Source organism: Centruroides sculpturatus, unplaced genomic scaffold, assembly GCF_000671375.1.
Source record: "Centruroides sculpturatus isolate CEXI.00-Female unplaced genomic scaffold, Cexi_2.0 scaffold99, whole genome shotgun sequence".
NCBI lineage: Eukaryota > Metazoa > Arthropoda > Arachnida > Scorpiones > Buthidae > Centruroides > Centruroides sculpturatus.
In genome coordinates this window covers 60009-82099 of record NW_019384321.1, presented here as the reverse complement: position 1 = coordinate 82099, position 22091 = coordinate 60009, and the positions used below count along the sequence as shown (strand labels likewise).

The following is a 22091-nucleotide window of genomic DNA, read 5'->3' as shown; positions in this document are numbered from 1 at the left end:
CGTTTGCAGCCAGTCTATTAATTTTCTAGTTGACTTTTCTAAAGTTTATACGCTTTGAACTAGTTCGAATGTTGATGAAAAACGAACTAAGCGGGTTGGACAAATACCAGTATACATGGAAACAATCCTGCGGTTACAGTTTCACAAAATTATTTCTTACAAAATTTAATGCATATAGACAAAATATATTAACAATTTATAACCGAAATCTAAGAATTCCAATATATAAAAAGAGCGTGTGTAAAAGGAATCAATGTAATTTCTTAAAAATTTTACAGTCTTGACTGTTACTTTAAACATATCTTCTTGCTTGCAATGTGTCTGTCAGAAACTGTCTTCTTTTTTTTTAATACTGGATTTTGTATTCTGCGTGCTTGACAGGCGATACGGGTCGTTTTGGATACAAAATTTTCATTTTTAAAGTATCTTTTATCATGTATCGTGCAACTTTGGTAAACGATAGCCAATGTATCTTTCTTATTTATGGTAACCGATGGGAGTGACTGACGGAATCGTGAAATGAATCAATACAACTAATTTTTTCCAAGACATTTGCCCAGTTTCGAGCGTATTTAAGTAATTTACGATATATGTACTGTACGTAATGAATAAAAGACACAAGCAGTAAAAGATAAATTTGAAGACTATTTATCCATAGAAGAGATGGCCAACAGATCGATCGTGAAAGTAATTTTCGTTCGCAATTTCTGTTGTATAACATTAATTCTTTTCTTTAACATCAAAAGGAGTAACTGTTGCATCATACGGAGCTCTCCATCTTGAAACAATAAACATATAGGGCATTAACTTATGGTAAAACTTTAAAAACTTTCATAGAAATATTAGATTCTCTTTTTGAATATTTTATAAACAAAAGTTCAATTGATATCGCTATTAAATACTTGTAGTTTTTACGAAATATTGTAATGAGGCAAATGAAACGAACGACTAAAACTGTAGGAGAACATTTATGTGTGTTAATAACTGTTTATGTGTTTCTCTACGACTGATGATTCGACATGTAGGGGAGATCGGGGCAAGATCGGCATGTTAAGCTTTCTGCTGTAAACTGAAAAAAAAGCTTTGCATATTGTCTATTAGAAGGTTACCTTACTATAGAACTGGTTAAAACCAGTTTGGAAATAAAAATAATTAAAATAATTACAACTTTACAAGAAAAGAGAAATTGACGAAGTTGCCCCGGGTATAGGGGCAAGATCGGCAACTTCTCTCTTTTTGTAAAGTTGTAATTATTTTAATTATTTTTATTAAAGTTGCCCCTGGTATAGGGGCAACAGTAATGGGGCAAGATAGGCACGTATATAAAATTATGTTATTAACAATGTATAAGTTTGAATTCACTATTAAAACAAAGAAATACAAATCCGACACCCAATTTAATATTATTACAACGAAATGCAAGTTGAAAGACATATATACGTGAATAACAAATGCAAACATGTTTTCATTTATCATCTGTTTGATTTTTATCCTTTGCTTCTAATGTGGCTTTATGTTGCCGATCTTACCCCGCTAGTCACGATTTCGAAACATTAAGTACAACCCTGAGAACAGAATGCCAAGCCACGATCTGGCCACGTGAATAAGTTGAAGTTACATCCTTCTAACAGGAAAAGTAACTTTCGTTATCATGGAATTATAACAAAACCTGCCAATTCAATATAAATGGAAAAAAAATATTATATGGAATTCAACGAAAATGAAAATTTGCTTGATAATTCAACTACGCTTGTTGGAGAACAATAAAAACACTACACTCAACAAGCCACCAATAAACCTCAACTGCCTAACCTATAACCAAAGTCTCCTTTTAATTTGTTTTTTAAAAAAAGCGCTTGACAAACTTGCCCCGCATGCCGAAGTTGCCCCGATCTCCCCTATACTGTACTGTACCTAACAATCCAAGTGTCATATGGGTTTTTGATGATTTTATAACTAAAAAAGAACTGCCGAGCATGATTTCCTTAAAAGAGAAGATTCAATGATTTTAAAAATCTTGTTCTTCAGTTTAAAATATTTCTTTTTAAATTGGTATCAATTACAAAGGATGGAGCAGAAGCAACGATTGGTTACATGAATGGATCGCGTAGTGTCAGAGAAATGATGAATTTCCAGGATTTATGAATTATCACTGTATAATTCATTACCAGGAATTAGTTAGTCAAAGACTGAATACAAAAGAGTTTATGAACATGACATTTTATATCGTTAATTCATTACGAGAAAAGTCTTTCCTAAAGCGTTTTATTCCAACGTATAATAAGTGAAGAATTATCGTAATTAATATTGAATACAGATGGGAGAAGACTAATTATAGGTAATATTTCTTAAGTTTTTGAGTGAAATAAGTTTCTCTGACAAAGAAACGGAACGTTGATGAATACAAACAGTTGTAAGATAAAGTCTGATTATGTGATAAGGCTATAACAATTTGGCATATTTAACGGGCAAATTGAGCGTTTTAAATTCAGAACTTCAAAGAAAAATTAAGAACGTAGGTAAGATGATTAATTTATTTTTACCATTGGAAAATAAATAACAGTAACTAAAAACTTAATTAATTAATGGAGAGTTTATTGTTAAAGATTCTTAAAAATCCATAATATTATTTAGTATCTTTCTTTTTCTTTTTGCTGATTTAAATATATGATATGTCTTGATAAAATTGCTAATATTACTCAAATAGAAAAACGGCACTTGAAAACGAAATGATAACACTGAAATCGGATCTATTCTTAAAAGCTATGGCGTCAGAAGAAAACTTTTAGTAGTATATTAATCGGGAAAAATACTTAAAAACGAAAAAATATATTGAATATATTTATTCTTGTTTTTGATCCACATACATATGTAAATAGATCTTTTCATATTTAAAGTTAATAAAGACAATCGTTTCTTACTAATTCTCATACTAACTTAAATTCTCTTATATATTTTGCCTATATTTTTAAACCAATAAAAACCACAATAATGACTAAATTATATGTAAAAAAATTATAGGTTTTTAAGTATAATTTATTAACTTTAATGTGTTTTTTTTTAGTATTTCGGCCTTATCCCACGGCCCTTTTTGCTATAGAAAGGTTGCCCACACCTGGTCTAGATTATCTCCAGATGGATAGAATTTATTATTATTATTATTATTATTACAGATTCCATTATTTTCTTTGGAAATATCTCTCACATTTTGTGAAACCGAGAAAACAAATTGTAGATTGTAAACTGCGTTAAACCAAGAATTGCATTTTATTCAAACTGTGCTCCATTTTGCACGACCCAGTATTGAATTTTTTATGAATTGCTAAAACATAAAATGGATCAGTAAAAAACACCAGACACTCCTTGTATAGATTTTTTTTTTTTTCATCATTTTAATCCTTCTCAAAATTCTTCTCATAAAATTGGTAAGAGCGAGCAACTCAATAATATAATTTTTAGGGATAAAAATTTACGAAAAAAAAAAAAAACAGTTTCTTTTTCAGTTTTATATTCAAAGATATTTGCAATTTTTATAAGAATTTTATTGGTTTTTTTTATTTACTTAAATCAAAATTTTTCTGTTAAAATAATTATTTATTAGTCGTACTTTAATAAGGATTTTATGTGATTGCAAAGAACAAATTGTCATTTTTCTATCTTTGATGAAACTGTATCTTTTATTTATTTATTTTATGTTCGTTTAAATATAAAAGATATTGTTGTTTCGAAAACACAGTTTTATTTTGTCACAAAATATAAGATGTAAAGTCTTCGAGATACTTGGGATTTTTGGTTTTAGAGTAAAAAACTCCAGCAGCTTGTAATCTAGTTAGTGACAGCTTGCATTAAATATTAGAGAGGTTGCGGCCGGAGTTTTCATCTGTAAAACGTGAACGTCGAACGTCGAGCGCCGCTTACAGCGGCACTCGACGTTCGACGTTCACGTTTTACAGATGAAAACTTCGATTAAAGACTAAGCGGTAACAAGTTTTAAGTCTGAAAAGCATTAAAACAAAAGGATTTTTTTTAACATTAAGGTATTTAAAAGGTATCTTTTTATGAATAATTTTAAATGGATATCTTTAAAACATTTACAATTATAAGAAATGTAATGCTACTGTACAAGATATATAAAAATATATAAAATAAAACTAAATATCTATGGGATTTATCTCGAATTATAATTTAATATTTAATGTTAAAAATAAACTTTATTTTTACATCGAACGTAAGAGCGATAATATATTTTAAAAATAAAGTGTAAATAAAGGCTAGCCGAAGGAGAAAAATTGGAATTTACATAAATACAAAAAGAGGAATTGTAATAAAAATAAATTTTCTTTTTAATCTTTAACCGAAGCTTTACAGTAAATCGGAATTAATACATTTTAATAGAAATTAAAGAAGGAAAGTCTCGAAGAAAGAAGACGGTCGTTAGTGGGAAGCTTTAATATATGTTTAACAGAGAATTGCTATCCGACGCGTCGGGGTGCTCTTCGAATCGATAGTCTTGGCCTGGAGATGTTTGCACAAACGGAAACGACACCATCCACTCATTTCCGTTGGTCTAATCGTTGAGGCCCAAAAGACTCTTAGCCTGAGCTTGGATATTCCTTGTTGCTTTTTTTAAAATAAATTCTGGTTTTATTTTAATTGACATTTTTGGGCATTTGTATTTATATAAATTATACTCTTTTATTATATTAAAAATGAATTAAATAATTTCTGTATTAACGAATTTGTTTGAAGAAATTATTGAAATGAATACCTGCGTGTAGAAAATTGTTTTCGATGTTGTAAGGAAGGCATTCGCTTATTATTGCATACAATTTAAATTGTTCGATAAAATAGAAAGAATAAGAAGAGAAAAGATCAGAAAAAGTTGAACAATTGAGAAAAACAATTGTCATCGAACAATCGGACGTTGAGTTTTTCCTTAATTGGAAACACTTGGAAAGCTTTTCTTTCTTATCTTTCAGTTTATAAATATCAAAATGGATGTCTATTTAAACATGATGTTTTTTTAATAGAGATATTTTTCCGTCTATCTAGAGACTAGATAATAATAAAGAATCGAGAAAAAAAAACTCATCAAAATTTCTCTTTTGATACAGAGAAATCATCTCTCTGTATCAAAACTGCGGTGCTATTAATTGCCTATTCTAATTTTAATCGACGTCAATCTTATTCTTAATTCGAAGTTTTACTTTTATTGTTTGTCAACATTCATAATTTAACAAAATAAAAATAAAATATATTACATCGGATGAAACTTTTAGCTTTGATCTGTTTTCTATATATAACGTAAGCTATTCACATATAATTAAATTAATGTTTTAAGTATACAACTTATGATCCAATATTACAGATCAATACGATATTAGTAAATATAGCAGAATTATATATGTAATAATATAGATTATAAGATAATTCGGTAAGTTGCTGTTTGATTAATGACCTCCATCCAATTTAGCTATCTTCTATATTATATATATATATATATATATATGTAGTATATAAAGAAATAATCATCGAAAAGTTCCACATATAACCAATCAGAATAAAAGTTTCATCTATGGCATCCGTCTCGTGTATTTCCAATTAATGCGATTAAAACAATTCTTTGTATTGTTAATATATACCGATTTCTAAATATTCTTATAAATATTTTAAGTGTAAAGAGAACGAATACAATATAGATTTCAACATAAAAGGAATTTAATACAGACTGTATCGTGTATATATTAGCGGCGTGTTTGAGCTGGTTTATACATAAAGCAATACAATGTCCAAACGTTTAATCCCCTTGTGTGTCTTTTCAACTTTGCATTTTGTACAACTCCAGTTTAAATTTACTTGCAAATGTAATTTTATAAACAAAGTAACACTGAAATATTTTCCTTGCAGATTTGTATTTAATTAAAAATTCTATACCATACTTTTTGTTTCAGAGAAAAAAAATTAAATTCTGAATGATTGAAGAGAAATAATTAAATTTATATGCAAAGTAATGTTTATTTTAAAAAAAAAAAAATATAGGAAATTGGATATCGTAATTATTAACGATTTGTTGTACGAAATGATAATTCTTGTTTAGCTACGGAATATCAAATTATTAGATAGGTGAATGTGATTAAGTCTAAATTTATGATTCAATTTTCATAAATTTCTATGCTTATACATTTAAACACTATATAAGTTAATTAAAAGTTTAGTCTAAACGACATTATAGATCGATAAGTTAACTTGGTTTATGCATAGTATTTTATCGTAATATTAGTAAATCGATTTTTGTTTATATGAGCCGATTTGTTTTTGTGGTTTCTTTAGATTTTCATGCAACAAATAATTATTTTAATACAAAACATTGTCTACAAGATTTAATTCTTTTCTATTCTGACAAGCTTATAGCAGTGATGAACAGACTTTTGTGGATGAGGATCGCAAGGAAATTCGTAGACTTCTGAAAGCTGCATACCTTTTTTTCTTACGGAGGTTCAAGCTTAAGTCTGTTGAGTACCAACACAACTGCCAAGTATATGCTAATTATACACGAACTAGTAACATATAGTTTATTATCATTTTCTCATTAGTCATGTGTAGTTTGAACGGAATGTTCTTTGTCACCAATATTGGTTGCTTAATGACAAGAGACAGAAAACAGGAAAATCTCGTTGTCAAAGCCCAGGAATTACTTGTGGCTAGTTTATAGAATTTTAAAAAAAATCTCGTTTCAAACACAAATATTTAGTTTTTCAAAAGAATGGCAAATTGAGCCATTGGATTCACTCAACAAATCTAATTCAATCCAACAATGTAATTTGTGATCTTCGATGACCAATTGTATGATTTAATTTGGCAGTTTATTATATCTAAATAAGATAAATAAACATAAATTCGAGAAGGAATCATTTATATCCGTCATATCTGATGAAATTCTTGCGTTGAAACTTATATAATTGAAATTATATAGACCTAAAATCATTTATTAATTCCGAACTTTTTAAATTGTAAAAATATAAACATTTCGAAGATTATAATCAGTAATATAGTACTGTACTATATCATATTACTTAAATGGATTATAGAAGCAATAACTTATTTCGAGCAAATAAATTGCCTAAATCATATAATATTATCTGAATTATAGAATAATTTTGTCAATATCTAAAGTAGAAGCACAGTCAGTCTCATATACTGTATTCTATTAAATGATACTTCTTGATTCTAGTATGAAATATTATATCAACAATTCTGTTTATTATCATGTCAAAATTACAGGGAATAATTCTATATAAATAGAATTAATGAAAGAAGCAAAATACGGTTCTTTCACTTCCAAACGTTTACTATAATTTTGATCTATTTTATCCAAATTCCTCAACCTTGTTGCTTATTTAATCTATATATATATTAGTCTCTTTTTTGTTTCAATCCAACTTTTTTCTGTTCGCTATTTCATACTTTTTATTTCGTTTTCTTTTCCTCATTGCCTGTGTTTTCAATTCATATAAAAGAGTAGTCTAAATGTAACATTTTTAATCAAAGTTTCTTGGATTTTTTTCAATCCACAAAATGTTTTTCTTTATATTAAATAGTTCTTTTGACGTTTCTGTTTTGTTAATTATCGTTTCGCTTCGTCTTATAAATAATATTAAAAAAATTCTTGTTTCATTAATTTTCTTTTTATATTGATTTATAAATTTTCTTATTTTTCCTAAATCATAAATGTTATTTTGTATTTTATATTACTTGCGATAATATTATCAATTTTAAAATTTAATTTCTCAAGCATCTTCTTCATTTTAATCAATTTTATTAATTTGCTTTTGTTAGATAACTTTCTTTTAGTATAAATTCCGAAAAAAAACCTTTTATAATTTCAATATGTTCCTTAATTTTATCATATATACCTTTTACTTTTTGACCCAATTTATAAAATAAAAGGTAACTTTCTTCATTTTTCCTAAATATTTCATTACTTATCATTATGAAAATAGCATCATCTCTTGTGAATTTTTATTCTTCAAAGGCGCGTTAATCTTCATCATTCATAATTTAATTTTTCTCATAATCTTCTGATCGGTATTCTTAACAAAATTTTAACAATGCAATACATCAAATTTATGTTTATAAAATCTTCACAGTCGATTGCATTTTTATATTGGATTTCTGTTGTTTTCAGAAATGCATCTGGTCAATTTCTTATATTATAAATTAAATCGGATAATCCAACATTTTCGATGATCTGACAAGATGTATATTGTAATAACATCAGTCGCCATTACCTTTCTTCAGAATCTTTCTTCCATTTATAATTTTCTTCAATATTTCTAACCAAATCATTCTCTTATCGTAGAATCTGCAGTATTATTTGCTTCGTAATAATGCTAGAAATTCTGTAGTTTTTATTTCTCTTTAACGTATTTTTTTTTCTTTTATCATTTTTATCAATATTTCTTTCGATTGCTCTTTTTATTCTTTCTAACTTAAAGAGTTTTATACTATGTACTATAACGGTATATCTTGTATTGTGAAAAACTTTATTTTCATGTGTTTACTTTATATGCAAGTGTTTTCTTACCAGATCTGTTTTCTTTTCTGATATATTTTTCTAAGACTTGTTTACTTTCCTTTGTTGAGCTGTTCGAGATGTTTTGTCTTTTCCATAAATCTTTTCTTTTTATTCTTGACTATATTTCATTACTTTATCTTAATACGTTCATCAAAATTATTAATGACTATTTCGCTATATTTTCTCTTGAATTTTTTTCGTATTTTTTAAATTTATTTCGTGTATTTCCTCAATATTTTTCCTCCTTTTCAGCTTCCTAAACATGAAGATGTAAACAGTTTTACTTCCACTTGATACGCAAAAGACTTTTTAAACAATTAATTAGAATATTACTAATTAAGTATCTGGTAAATATAAGTTAAATACTTTTTTATTTAAAATTTAAACTGAGTATTGTTAACTTAGTTTCTCATTTTTAAAATTCTCCATAACTGTATTTCCAATTTCAAAGGAAAAATTATACACATACATATATAGGCTATATATTTCCTTTATCGCTATTTTCTATTTTCTCACATGACTTTTATTTCATCAAGAATTGGATTTGTTGCGTGATTTGTTCTAGCACATTATAGATATTTGACCAACCTCAATTTTCTCTATCACGAAAGGGCAGCATAAGTTAAGGTTAGTTCATGCAGACATTTACTAGAGAAATCAGAAAAGAAATGCGATATATGATTTATTTTCACTTAGCTAATTCGGTTTTTTTTCGCTTCTGTTTTGCGAAATCGAAAACTGCTTGTTCAGAAACCAATCAAATTTAACGAAAGACAACAAAAAAGTTGTTTTTAAATGCTAACTTCATGCATTTAACGCGACATCGTCACAATGTCGGGCTGCAATTTTAAAACATTATAGAACTCCAATCCTGAAATTCGTATATAGTCCCTGAGCTTTCCAAGTCTAGCCTGGATTTCAGTGGTGTATTGTCCCTGTACATTACACTTCTCCCGATAACAAGAGAGTCATCTATCTAACTCTTCGGGAGAAAATTTTGATTTGAAATCACGTAACTTTCGGTATAGAACGGAAGGAAGCCTGTATATAGTAATCGGAGCCTCCGGCCAGTAAGCTTTCCCTATCGCATCTAATTGCGTTCTCGAGAACAGATTAACAAAGGATGGTCAGTGGAAATGTAAGGCACAATAACTTCCGTGCATTATGTCGAAAATTTCTGAAATTTTGCAGAAAGGATTGTGTATTAGAGGCATTGATGCTATCTATTTTGATGATTCAGGGTCTAGGGGTGGTGAGATAAAGAGTCACGTGTCATATCAACGAGATGAATCGGACTTAATAAAGATTTTACTCGTTGTTGGACTGCAATTGAAAAGATTGTAGACCTATAAATTTCCACTATCGTCTGTCTGTTGTCTGCCCTTCCTTAATCTCGAGAACGATATTAGATATATGAAAGTCGAGAACAAATATGGAAAGTTTAGGGGCAGGAGGACCCGATTAACTATATATGAACTTCTGATCTAGGCCGGAAGTCATGTCATAGATAAATGGCATGGCTGTTGTTATCAGGAAAAGTGTGATGTACAGGGGCATGACACTACAAAAATTAAAGTCTATATTTATGAAATGTTTGACATTTAATTAAAGATTTTTAATAAAATGTCATAACAGGTGGTACCACTCACAATTTTAACTTTATTGCCGGAAAAGTTACGCAACTCGTTGCTGGATCTTCTAATTATTAAATATAGTAAGGCTTAAAGTGCTAAAATTGTATTAAGAAATTAATCGAAATAGATTAATATATATATATANATATATGAAAGTCGAGAACAAATATGGAAAGTTTAGGGGCAGGAGGACCCGATTAACTATATATGAACTTCTGATCTAGGCCGGAAGTCATGTCATAGAAGTTATTCTATATTAATAGACAAAAAAGACAATATTTTTCGCACAAAATTATAGATTTGAAGAAAATACATAGTGATTTTTAGTGGATTCTTGTGTAGGTCGGACACCGTTTCAAGCGAACAAAGTTTGCAGTCTCGAAGATGTTTTTTAAACTCACATTTCCCCAGGAATTTTTCAGTGGGAGTGATCTGACCCGGATATGTCAGGCTCCATTCTCATCACTCGCCCGTCCATTGTAAACATGGGCGAATCCATGATGATACGATTTTGGAAAGGTTCTCTCGGTGCCCACAAAGAGGAAAGAATGAAAATGAAAAATCCCAAGTTTCACTGTAATAGATCTTTCCGTATGATTAGTACATTATAATAAAGATCTGCTTTTACAATGATAATTATTATTGCTTTTTCTGTTATGAATTCTTACTTTTTTAAAATGCATTCCAGAATAAATTAATATTATCTTTCTATTACGAATATCATGTTGTCCTTTCAATATTTACAATATCTGTTATATTATTTACAATTATCTCTTAAATCATTTATCTTCCTATACTTATCGCCTTGTTTTTGTCAATATACAGTCGACTCCCCCCCATAACACTTAGTTTTTACAAGTCACTTAGATTTTACAAGTCACTTAGATACGAGTCACTTAGATTTTACAAGTACGTGAGCCGTTCACAGCCCGGCACACGTATTTGTAAAATCTAAGTGACTCGTACAACATGGAATTCACATAAAACGGAATAATCAACAGGGTTATAGGGTGGTCGACTGTACTTAACCCATAAATTTGCTGCACATTTGGATCTATTTCGATATTAATTAAAGAATAATCGAAGAGTTTTTTTAACTATAATAAACCAAATCAATTTTACCTGTATTAGATCATCGAAAATGGAAGGAAGTTTCTTATAATCTTATAGTTGTTTTTCTCTTGCCTTACAATTTAGAATGGATCTCAACGTTAACCTGGATTTTCATTTAAGTTCCTATTTATGGTACTTGAAACATAAAAGACAGATGTAATTAATTTTATTTTAACCAGTTTTTAAACGTTAAAAGTAACGCTATTTTATAACACTAGACTATGGCAGTTTACATTACATTAAGCTGTTGTTTTTTAGGGAATAGGTTTTCAACAAACCACTTTCTCGACGAAATCTCTTCTCGGTGAGATGCACTTAAAAATAAAAAATATTAAAAAAAACAATTACTGTATGGAGTTGAAAAGAAAATAAGAATTTTGTTAGAAAAATGATCGCAGGCTAACAGTTAAACACAAAGAATTTTTGAATTAAAATATATTATTTATTAACTAAACTGAATTCGAAATAAATAAGTGTTTAGATAATACTACCTTTTCAATTTTATTCTGAATTTTGTCACCGTGACACAACATATTAAAGAATATAAAACTATAATAATTTAAACCACACTTCAAACCTATTTGTCAAGATTAATAGCAGAAAGTTTCCTTAGAATTAAGCAAATGCAAATTACAATTATTTGCATCACTTTTGACTACAATACGTGACTTAAGCAGCATAATTTGAATCTTTTCTAAAGAGAAATTTGAAACTTTCATTTCGTTATGTACTAGTGAAAAGAATTCCGCTTCGATTGTTAATATTTGCCTGTGATTTTCCAGGGGATTTGCTATTGTCAAGCTAACTTATAACTTCTAACAATGCCTATTTGTTGCGTTAATATTGACTGGATCGACTAGATTACGTTGTAATCAGATAATAAATGTTTTATTAATTTTTTTGTCTAATTATATCTATCGTTGGATAAAATTTTTAATATTATTTCTTAAAGTGTTTATATTCTAAACGTGGTTACTCTTGTGCTAATGAAGTTCTTTTATTTGTTAAATTTGCTGAAAAACTAAATTAATTTTTGATCGACTAAATACGGTAAATTCGTTTTATTCAGTATATTTTACCATCATTATTAACACTATAAAGTAAACATCATAAGTCTTTTCTAAGCAGATTATTTCGAAAACGTATAGTGCAATTACTGTGAACCTCTGCTATTGTATACTAGCAGAATGATATGTATAATATAAATAGAGAAATAGGTTATTTAAGTTTAGTTCTGTGTTGTTCGTTGCAGATGTCGTCCAGTTCTCCATTTTGTTTTCAGTCAATCAATGTCACTTTTCTCGGAGTTGGGATAAAGTCGTTCTTTGAATAAAGTTCTCTTTCAACCAGTTTATCCACTACTGTTGAATCTCATATACTATATTTGCTCCATATAATTTTTTTTTTCTTTTCTCGACTCATTGTTTCTCGGATAATGTAATATAGTAAATCCCAGGAATTTGGTCTGCGCTGCCTCCAATTTCTAGCAATTTTCTTCTTAAAATTTAACGCTTCTATTTTTTTTTATCATATAAACAATCAAAATAACATTATTCATTCTTAATTTTGAATTTTAAGAGCATATTTTTATAGAAATGTCTACCAATGTTGTTCTTTATTCTATCATATTTTGTAGTTTTATACTTCTGATTTACATATTAAACACATATAAACAGTCTTGATTCATTATATTTACTATTATGATATTATTACTTTCTGAGTAACATATTTATATTGAAAATAATTAAACTGTTTTTAATTTTTTTTATTAATTTTATATTTTTATCATTTAAATGAAATTAAGATGAATACAATTGAACGTTAAGCGATATAAAATAATCCAGATGCCGTGTGCTACAAACATAAAATAACAATTATGGTAATGATTATCGATTTTTTTTCCTCTGTACAGTCGTTTTTTTTAAATGAACATTTAATAATAAATTTCTACTCAAAAAAGTGTCAAATATAGTTACACTTTCTCTTCTTTCTATTTTTTTAAGAATTAAAACTTTTATGTCGGTCATAACACTATTTAATGGTGGGAAGGGCCACAACAAACACTAGACAAGAGCCTAAAAGAAACAAAAACGACCAAATAAGCCCTAAAACGAAGTACACTTTCAAAGTTTCTGTATTATTTACTCATATCTCACTCGACTGTGTGAGAATTGAATTAGAAAATCAATCTCTATTTATTATTGTTTAATATTTTGAATTATATTACAGTAGAACTTTATTTATTTACCTGTAAAAAAAATGTTTTAACTTTTTCACTTGTTTAAAGCGAAATGAATGCTTATTTCAGCTTATAGTTTAGCATTCATTTTCTTGACGAGTATATCCATCAATGACAAAAATGTGTTAAATGAAAAGGTTATAGTTTAAATTTTAATGTGACGATGACTGAACGTTATTCACTAAATATGACATCAGTCTATAACGTTACAAATTTATTCTTAAACTCTAATTTACTGCTTCTTTAAGAAGAAAATTGTATAAAGTGTAAAACTTTTATTCGCTGCCAAATTCTATTTGAATTGCTAATTTAGAAATTTCACGATAAAAATATTCACGTAAAGCTGAGAACGATTCTGTGAGATTTCTTTAGTTATTTAATAATGTAAATTTACTTTTGTTTTCGAAAGGACTGTTTTAAAAATACTAAATAAAAAAAATGCAATAATTAATTTAGAGATGCGCATTTTTTACTGACATTTTTAAAGTATTTATCAACATTTCGTTCGTTTTAATTAAGAAATATTGCTTTCTTGCCTTAAAGAATCTAAATTGGATCCTATTCGAATGATCTTTTTATCTAAAATTTCGCTACATGTTTAAAAATGATATGCAAAATCCTCAACAAGTTAACTGGCTATCCTGTGCAATGTCATTATAAAATGTCTGAAATCACAAACGGAAACGAAAAACATTATTATCCTACATATAATAATAACACTGGTATATTTGTCGATTCAAATGGAACTTCTGTGGCATTTTGCTTTACATTTTTCATGATTTCTCTTGTCATTTCCGTTGTGCCGTAACAGTAACACATATCTAAATTGTAGAACAGTCGACCCGCCTATAACACTGTTGATAATTCCGTTTTATATGAATTCCATGTTGTACGAGTCACTTCGATTTTACAAATACGTGATCCGTTCGCAGCCCTGCACACGTATTTGTAAAATCTAAGTCACTCGTACAACATGGAATTCATATAAAACGGAATTATCAACAGTATTATGGGGGGGGTCGACTGTATTCAGTTGATTTTCTGCTTAATTTTAATATATTATTATAGTTAAAAGAGATTTCGGGAATATATTTTTCGTGACATTTCTAAATCTTTGATAATACTTTAAATATGATTTATCTTGTCTCGAACAAAGGTATATTTTAAAAATTCATTTTATTTCTTTATCGCTAAATTTTATTCTTTTTTATTCGTGTGGATTTAGATCTAAATCTTTGGTATTTGGGATTGGTTAAATACGAATGATTTCTTCCGTTTTATCCATAAAAAATATTGAAAAATATGCATAAAATTTTAAATATTATTTCCATTTTATTGAAAATTTCGAAGCAAACATACACTACTTGCACTTGATATTATTCGATCGACACTTCTATTTATGATGTAAGATATCGCCGAACTTCTCTCATTCCAACTAAAACTTTTTATTTAATAAAACGAAATATCGATAAATTTTATATTATTCTTTCCATAATATGCAGATGTAAAGGAGTACATATCTATATATATAGGCCCTATATTGAGGAAAAAGTAAATGCCGCAATCGCGTGTGAAGCGGTATTCTAAACACCATTTCAATACTTTCTGCGTGTAAATGTGTGCTGAAGATTTACGTTTATTTTTTCTATACGAATTTTGTCTCCAAATAATCTGTTAGAAGATTTAAGTTTCAATGTTTTTGTATTAATAAGACCAAAAATATTGATTCAATTTCTATACAATTAGAACTTAGTTAAACGATAATTCAATTATTTTATCCTGAAAAATAAGATAAAGAATATCCGATATATATCGAAATGCCAAGAGAAATGCAATATTAAAAGTAAAATTTTACTAAAATTTCGTAAATAAAACACGATTATTGTGCTGTAGTACATCTGTGAATTGAAGACGTTCGATTACACGAAAATCTGATGCAAATTAAATTCAAAAAAATATAGATGTAGTTTGTAAAATAAAAAGATATACTTGATTAAATTATTCCGGAAATGAAAATGTCAGGAAAACAATTGAAAGCGAAAACAGAATGAAAAGACACAGTAAATGAATACAAGACAATACAGAATAAACACAAAGAAAGAAGAGAAATTATTGAAAATAGTCTAAAAAGGATTGCAATTCTTAAAAGAAAAATAATTATCAGAAAACCAAGGAAATTCAGGAATGCACTTCCCATACGTTTCGTACATTCATTTTACATTTATATTTATCAAAATTAAAACTGCATTTTTGTCATATTATTGTATAATATACTGTTTTATACATACTTTTATACATTATGTAATAGTATATTTGTGTATCATACTATTTTTTTATTGTTAAACGAACATATATTTTATTTCATTTTAAAACACTTGTGTTTATATAATTAAAACATTTAATATAATCTCAATATAATTTAACTTGGAATTCAGTAGATGAGCATTTCCTATTTGGCTACATACTTTGGAGTTTCGTAAAAATTCATAGGATAAAAATTAAGTTTCACTTTCTCTTTGTTTTCGGTCAGTTACATTGATTATCTTCATCAAATCTTTCAATTTTGAGTTCTTTTCAATTATCTTTTCCACATTGTTATGCACTCTTTCTCTCTGTACATATGAGTTATTAAAAATGCCATTATCAAAGTTATGTTCGTTACATCTTATATATTTACATATCCGAATCCTCATAAACTCATTCTTATTTCTTATTCCTTAGTATAAAGTTATTTAAAATGCAAGGATTTCGTGATATTACCGGATAAACTTATCATTGATATCATCCCGTCTGTCGTGTATTAAAAGACAGAATCACATTATGGAAGAAGAAGCAAGTCACACACGCTTTCAAATCCTCTAATCTTCCTATCACATTATTTAAATCTTTAACTTTTCTAAAGTTATTTGAAGATAACAATTTATCATGCATATAGAATACGTTATGGTGAAATTTATTTCCAATTTATTAAGCTACTTGTATACGAATTACATCATTTTGATGCTCGTTTGTATTGTATTTTTTTAAATAAATAAACTATCAAATATCAAAAGTAGAATATAAAATAAATAAATTTGTTATTAGTGATACATTTCTTTCAAACTGACGCAAAATTATTTCTATAGTGATTGAAATGTATTGAGATATATTGAAACACCTGCCATTTACATGGATATATATATATAATATATTAGTTAGAGAATTGGGTAAAAGGCTCGTGGCACGTCGGTTCAATCGAACGAGAATAGATTCACTATAACTGATTTACTATCGGTCGTTTGTCATTTCTGTCACGTCGTCTCGTTTCTCCATTTATCCTTTTTAACCTACCTGCACCGAATCACGGTTCTCCTTATATTTTTAAACGTTAATTTTTCACTTCCGAGTGATTTGTTTCTTTCCGCTACCGAGAATTTAATTATCCAATAGTTTATTAAGATTGATGGTGACTTTGAAACCTGTTTACTTCCGTCCGTGGTTATAACGGCAGAAAATAAACAATCGATCTATTTTTGAAGGATCGTTTTTAGTGTTCGTTTGAAGTCAAAAAGTAATGCCAGCTAGAAAAGGTGAATATTATCATTTGTATAAAGAATAAACGGTGCTTTGTTTCTGATAGTTTTAGAACAGGTTGGATTCTTGAAGAGAAAATGACATTTTTTTTTTTTAACTCTTTCCTCCCTGTCCCAACGATTTTTCTCTCTCATACCCATCGTGTTAGGCATCCTGGTGATGAAGGACGTAGCCCGAATATCCGTGACAGATCGCTCATAAAAAGTTACTTATCCAGATTCGATTCCGAGTTCCCCAGAGCAATAGGGCTGATGCTTTATTCAGCTCAGCCATTCGGTCGCCATACTAAGAGATTAATAGTTGAACGTGTTGATAATTAATTGTGATGTTTGTTAGATTCTCTTACATCACTTGACGAGTATACTCGTATACTGTAAAAGTGTTTAACTGAAATAGAATAAACGATTATTCTTAAAAACATATAACTGTAATGCTATATTTATATTATGCATTTTTATGTAAATTTAAATATTTAAAATTTTATTGTGTTATATAAAAAGAAATACATTTTTGCAGAACGTTTATTGCTTTTTATAAGCAATAAAAATTTAATTTTCTTCCAATTTTAAACCTCGATTTAACGCATTAATTCCAGTGAGTAAGTGTCCAAAAATCTATATATATATATATATTTTTTCTATGATAAAGTTTTAGAAGTTAGAAACTTTTCCTATTTAACAATGTATTTTTGTTTTAACGTTATTTAAAATTTACTCCTTAATAAGATTTTTGCAGACAAAAGCAATAAAAGTTCGTGAATGCTTTTTATAATAATTGACACGACTTAATATAATTCAGTTTCGAGATGTCTACAGCGTATAAATCGTTTATTATTACTTTTTAGCAGGTTGGAAAAGGTTATCTTCAGGTCAAACTATCAGTACTTGTACAGTACAACATTAAGTAAGAATTTATAAGAAAACAGTCATTAAATATGTAAGATAAGATAACCTACTTAGAAATAAAATAACGGAGATTGAAGTGTGAAGGTCGTTAATAGTCAAAAATTGGTAAAACATGTATGAATTTAACACTTTTATTCGCTACATTTTTAAGAATATTCGTAGAAGATTTGCATTCTTTACGTTTTATAAATAATAAAGAATCAATAGTAAGTAGCAGATGTGTTGCTTCTTTTCGCTGTAACTGCGCTAGAAGATATGAACAACCTAATGGGGACCGTCTCTGTTTATCATTGATAATCTAGATCGGATCATCCTTTTTCATCTCTCATCTCGTTGCGACTCCATTAGGGATATGACCCGCTCGTAATAGACAGTAGTAAGGAAAAATCTAATCTAATTCAAGACATAAAAGGTGTCAACATTTTTAATTATTATTAAATATTTCTTCAAAAAAAAAACAATGTAAGCTGTAATAATAGAGAGTTTTCCATGGTTAAATTCTCTCAAGGTTAAGTGAGTAGAGAATAAAAATCGTATAGAAGAAATTTCATTTTCTTTGTATCAACTTCTATGTGTGAGAATTATGAATATATATTTAAAAAAATGTAGCTACTGGATTAAAACTATTTTAACGCTTGAACAGCAAAAGAAATGATGAAAATCTCTTTGATTTACTTTAGTTTTATAGAGATATATTGAATGTTCTTTTCATAAACTGAAGAGGTATTTAAGAGGCTTTAGATCAAAGAGATTTAATAAATAATTTATCAACTTTTGAAGAATTTATCAAGATTATTTTACCCAAATATTTCCTAATTAACTTATCGATTTGTCATCATCATTAAAAATTTTTAATTGAGGATTTCCAATGCAGAAATTGTGATTTTGACTGCAAATATTCATTTTTCAAAAGATATTCTCATCCTTACGATTAATAATTTAAGTAGAAAAATTCCTGTCGATTATAAATGTGAAGTTCAGACAGACTTACAAAGTTTATTCTTCTTTATAGTGATAATGTATTGGTCGAAAATAAAAATTTCGACTTTTCTAACAATAATTCAATTTCTCGATTCTAAAATATTTTTATTAATGGCTTTCTTGATGGAAAGATATATCGGACGTTTAGCTAATGTTAGTCTATAAATATTGTGTTATTTTGATTATTGAAGACGGAAAGTTGCGTGTAGACGACCGAAATAAGAAATGAAATAGAAAATAATTCTTTTAAAATGTTATTGAAAAAAAGTCAGTTTATACAGTTAAAAACGAACTTTATCGTTTATTTGTCTAAACCACGAAAATTCTTTATTAGAATTTATGACTTTTAGTGGTTTCTAAATGAACTTTTACGTCTTTTTTCAGATAAACAAACCGTGAATATCTATCATTTCGGTATAAATCCATCAGAATATCATTTATTTATTCTTTACGTGACAGATTCACTCCTTCATTCATCATTTCTTACATTTTGTTTTGCTATATTCTTCAGACTTTTTGACGCGGAAACTTTCCACGAGATTTTGTAAATAAATCGATAAAAATCCGACCTGCAATTATTATTATTATTATTATAAAAATCGTAATTTATCGAAGAAAAAATATCGACAATTTGTTAAAATTCATTTGGGATTTTAACAAATCTATTTGTAATCATTTCTTCGTAGTTTATAAGGAAAAGAAACATCATCTTGTCATTACAATAAAGCTATTGTTGCTTCTCCTTGTTGTTGGATATTTTTGGAAAGTGTTGAATCTGCATTTGACAAGAACATTTATTGTCGACTTTCCAAAAAAAAATGGCATCTTTTTTCTTTAAAAAGTTATACTTTAAATTCTCGGAGAATTTAATGAATTTGCTGAGTTTAGAAATTTCTCAACAGAAAATGGCCATTTTGAAAAATTCCTTCAACCTTCGACATCATTTCCAGGCGCATAAATTCATTTTAATTTAAAAAATATATAAAATTAAAGGTTTAAAGTCGTTTTGTTTTTTATTATTTTACAATTAATAATTTAAAAAAATATATAACCGAAATCGTACAGTATATTTATATTTAATTGTGAAAAAAATATATATATATTTTAGAAGTGAAGGTATATCTTATTTTTAACTAGAATTTATTTAAAAACAGAAATATAACCGGGATATTTGTATACTTTTCTAAAAAATTTATTAACTCTTAAAATTCAGAAACACGCTTAAGTTCGTGAGGAGAACTTTTCAATAATATGGATATTTTAGTAGAGTGACCGATCGAAACTTTAAAAATGTTACAAGTTAGGTTTTAAAAACTGATAAGTGTATTTCGGTGTTAGAAAAACGTAGATAAAGTATATTGAAAAAGTTACGGTCGTAATGATTTTTTAGAAGAGATAAAGATGAATTATTTTGTAAAAAAAGTTGGATAGTTGATAAAATCGATCGATTTGTAACTCACTTCTTTTATTTTTCTAGATGATAACGAGTTCAGTTTTTGGATGTACGCAATGATATGTGCGGGATCAGCATTCGTTATATTCGTTGTCGTCACTCTTTATCTGATGTGGTAAGTATCTTGGAGTTTCAGAATCGATTTCCAACGCTAACTGCATCATTTTCAGCATCGAGAAGCCGAGCGCGAGACAACAGGAACCCACTCGAGGTCTACATATGAAGACATACTACAGGTGACAAGAAGGAGCGCACCGCCGCTGCCAATCCGAACTCTTTCAAGAGCAGAGCACGTGAGAGCGGTGTGCGGTGTGATCTGCTCTTGTTTCTACTTTTTATGTCGTATCTTCTAAACCTTCGATGTTGAATGTGCCTTGTTGTGTTTAGTGGAAGAATACAAGACGAAGTTTTAAGTTACGTATCTATCGGCCATCGACACCATATCTCGTTTACTGTATATATAATGTGTCTGCTAATTATTAAATATCAAACGAATTTATAATCAGATTTCACAAATTTCTATAAATAATTATGTAAATATTAATGTTTGGGTGTCTTTTCTTAAAGAGAGAGAGAGATCGTCTTCCACTTTAAGAGAATCGAGAATAAACAGAAAATATAAATTTATATATTAAAAAATATCTTTCGATTATAATCTTATAGGCAACAATATACTTTATAGGAGAAGTATCTGATATAATTTTAAAATATAATTGTATATAATTTATGTAAGTTATCGTATTTCCATCCATAAACCGTAACGTAGTGTGTGCCGTCCTCTCGCTTTCCTTTGCATTCTAATGTGCATATAAGCTTCGAATCTCTCCTAAATCTTAATAATATTGAAAAAAAATTAGAGATTAACCATTTAGAAAATTAATAAAACTTGTGTATTACTACGAAAACATGTAAAATATTGTATAGTGTAGTTTCTTAACGATAAAATGAATGATCTATTAAAATTGAAAACCATTTTTTTGGAGTGTTATTAAATCTATATATAGTTAAAACTATTGTTCCACGATATTTTATGTTAATAAAGTTCCTATTAAATGATCAGATGAGAGTCTAGTCATTTTATTTATTTTTATTTGAAATATCAAAGACGGAGCACGAAGAGTTTTCCCAGCATCCGAGAGATCTGGAAAAGATGATGATGCAACCATCTTAATTAACATTTATTATTAGTATATAAATGTTTGGTTTTGTTATTTTCTTAATTAATATTTGTAGGTCGTCGGAGATTTTCTACTTTAAATTTATAATCACGTCGTAAAATTTAATTTCGTCTCCTTTCCTTATTCTCTTTCAAAATTAGCTAATGCTGCAAATTTCCGTGCGGGTAATTTACATAAAATAACGATTTCGTGAAATTTTGCTCGATATATCGGTTTACTTAATGTAAGAAAAGAAAAGAGGTCAAGGAGCCATTCTAAATAGTGAAGATCGTCCCAGAAAATATAAAGAAATGGTATTAAATTATAGGTAAAGCGTGCACAACTTCTAAAAGTTGATCTAGAAATAAAGCTATTAGGGAGTTAGCTATAACTCGTACAGAATAAATATGAAGTCTAGAGAAAGATCATAACAGGAGAGAAATGGAGGACGAAAATCGATA

General features: G+C 28.2%; 1 protein-coding gene across 3 annotated transcripts in view; it reads left to right on the top strand.

Annotated features, from left to right (window-relative positions):
* LOC111625610 (thrombospondin type-1 domain-containing protein 7B-like) overlaps positions 1 to 21509 on the top strand; it is an 88100-nt gene extending 66591 nt beyond the window's left edge. For all 3 annotated transcript variants that reach the window (XM_023368830.1, XM_023368824.1, XM_023368816.1), the window contains 2 exons: positions 20498 to 20588; positions 20644 to 21509. In XM_023368830.1, coding sequence (XP_023224598.1) covers positions 20498 to 20588; positions 20644 to 20713 — 161 coding nt within the window. In that variant the 3' untranslated portion in view covers positions 20714 to 21509. The remainder of the gene's footprint in view (positions 1 to 20497; positions 20589 to 20643) is intronic.
* Positions 21510 to 22091: the final 582 nt, after the last annotated feature.